The sequence below is a fragment of the Octopus bimaculoides genome, chromosome 2 (assembly GCF_001194135.2).
Source record: "Octopus bimaculoides isolate UCB-OBI-ISO-001 chromosome 2, ASM119413v2, whole genome shotgun sequence".
Lineage (NCBI taxonomy): Eukaryota > Metazoa > Mollusca > Cephalopoda > Octopoda > Octopodidae > Octopus > Octopus bimaculoides.
This window is the reverse complement of record NC_068982.1, coordinates 118,702,453-118,705,033: the sequence shown is the minus strand read 5'-3', so window position 1 is coordinate 118,705,033 and position 2,581 is coordinate 118,702,453. Positions and strand designations below refer to the sequence as shown.

Here is a 2,581-nt window from a genome sequence, read left to right as displayed (position 1 = left end):
TTATATATATACATAGGCTATTGTTTGCGTGTGTGTGTGTGTAATTTTCTGGATCCGATAGAATCAAGCTATTTACATAACAACGGTAACAAGGTAGTGTCGGGGATAGCGCACCTGTGGACTAAAATTGTGTGCGTACTACAACAAATACGAATTTGACCTCCCAGTAAATCATTCATTCACAACTATTGACCAAATACACGTGCACGTAAAGTTACACAAGAGAATACTCCATCAAGTGTTGCTTAGTCCACTGTCAGCACAAGGTCCAACGAAAAGAACGTTCTCAGTGTAGTGAAGCATAAACAATAACACAAATAGGCGAAGGTTCAATACAGCTGTTTCAGAATTTTCGATCATCTGTAAATAACACATTTGAAACTGCTGTAGTAAACCTGACCCACCTGTGTTATTATTTATAGATAATTACATACATGCATGAATACATGCATGCATACACACACATACATACATACATAAACGATGCATACATACATACATGCACACATACATACATACATACATACATACATACGTACCTAGTAAGTTGTGACTAAATGTAACAAACAGAAAAATGAGTGTGAGATGAAAATAGCTCGAGTGTTTCGAACAGGTTAATAACTAACACAGATGAGAACAAGATAATCTTTTATTTGTTTCAGTTATTTGCCTACGGCCATGTTGCAGCACCAACTTTACTCGAACAAATCGACAACAGGACTTATTCTTTGTAAGCCTAATATTTATCCCATTGTCTTTTTTGCCGAACCGTTTTTGCAGGACTTTTTTTATGCGGGACTATTTGTGGCGCACATGGGATAGATTCTTGGAGTGAAATGTTGAACTTACTAGCCGATAAATTTTGTAAATGCCTTTCATCATGTGTTTTTGATGTCGCTTGGTCAGATACCCATGAGTTTACAGACATTTTCAGATTTATCGTACATCATGTTGAGGATTGGAAAAGAGTAGTTTTATATTCTTAACCATGAAACGTTTAGAATCAGTAGTTCTTTGACTGCTATTTCTAAATTTTCAGTATGTTGGTGAAGCAACTCATGCTGACCCCTTATATTTATGATTATACATGGTTTTACCGATAAAGGTTTTTTTCATACTGAACTACTTGGCAAAATTGTTAATTATTAATTTTATTACTAATTGGCAATTCCCTGCCCTATATCTGTATATATATATATATATATATATATATATATATATACAGACACACATACACTCGCACGTGTGCGCAGCCGCGCACACAGAGGTTAAATTTTAATTTGCCCACTCTCAAACGTCATATTTATCGAGTGTCTTTATCATCTTACCTGAAATACCTTCATATGTCCACCAGTCAGACCAAAGCGATGTTTTTCCTACACAAAAAAAAAGAAAGAAAAGGAATCAATTAATAATTGCCATGTTTAGATATTTCAAGTAGATGAAGAAACAATATTCTGAAACGATAATAGAAAACGGGTTCATATCTATAACTTATGTGAGAAAATACTTAATAATTTTTAATATTTAAAATATATGAAAATTAAGATATGTGGAATTAAATGAAACATGTCAGCAGAATGTGTAATAACACAAAATAATATTATAGTCAACGTACGTTAAACGCGGGTGTCGTAGGAGTTATTGCTTAATCACCGAAGTTTCGACCCATTTATACTAATTAACCAACGATGTTTGTAAACTAGCAAATGTTCCCATAAATTCAATAATTGAGTCACTGCCTGACACATAAGTGAAGTAATTGGAACCGCGTTCGTTTCGACGTTGTGTAATCATATGTTCGGTCAACTGACATTTTACCGTGTATTTGTTTGAGTGTTCTTTTGAGCTGTTTATCAAGCAGAGTGGATGTTATAAATGCAAACCCGGATACTTGAGATACATATTTTTATCTGGCTTCCAGAAATATTCCTTATCTCTAATTTATCGCAAAAGATATAGATCACATCGAGATTATTTACCTATAATCACACGTAATTAGATTGAATCCAGAGCCATGTGAGTGGAAAGCGAGTATCTTACCTACTTCAACACAAGTTTTTCAATGACTAACCATGACACACTGTTACGTATATGATATTAATCAGGTAACTACATCGAATTTCCGAAGTTTGACAAGCAGAGATTCTTTGAAATTAGGATTAAATAACTTTCCGTATGAAGGATCAGCCAGAATGCATAAGTTTGAGCTGGAGTGGACTGAATTTTCAGTTTCTCCTACTAATTAAATCACTGCATGTAAAGGGTATTTTTCCGTTGTTTGTATCTTCGAACGCACGAACACTTAAGCACATACACATATACACACAAGCGCACATAAATTTCCATTACGTGGATGAGGTTCCGTAAATACAACATTTGCCCGATCAAATATAAATATTTCCATCATGAATGAATATGTCCATAAATTTTCTTCTTTTGCAAGGTTTACAAACATTTTATGAAGTCTTTAATCAAAGCTGTAACGTATACCATATATATACGTGTGTGTGAATGGAGGTATATGTATTTATATATATGTGTGTGTGTGTATATATATACATATATATATATATATATA

General features: G+C 33.7%; 1 protein-coding gene across 1 annotated transcript in view; it reads right to left on the bottom strand.

Moving 5' to 3' along the window:
- LOC106876909 (carbonic anhydrase-related protein 10-like) overlaps nucleotides 1-2,581 on the bottom strand; it is a 1,215,161-nt gene that overhangs the window by 930,641 nt on the left and 281,939 nt on the right. The window contains exon 2 of the mRNA XM_052965551.1: nucleotides 1,329-1,376. Within this exon, the coding sequence (XP_052821511.1) occupies nucleotides 1,329-1,376 (48 nt within the window). The remainder of the gene's footprint in view (nucleotides 1-1,328; nucleotides 1,377-2,581) is intronic.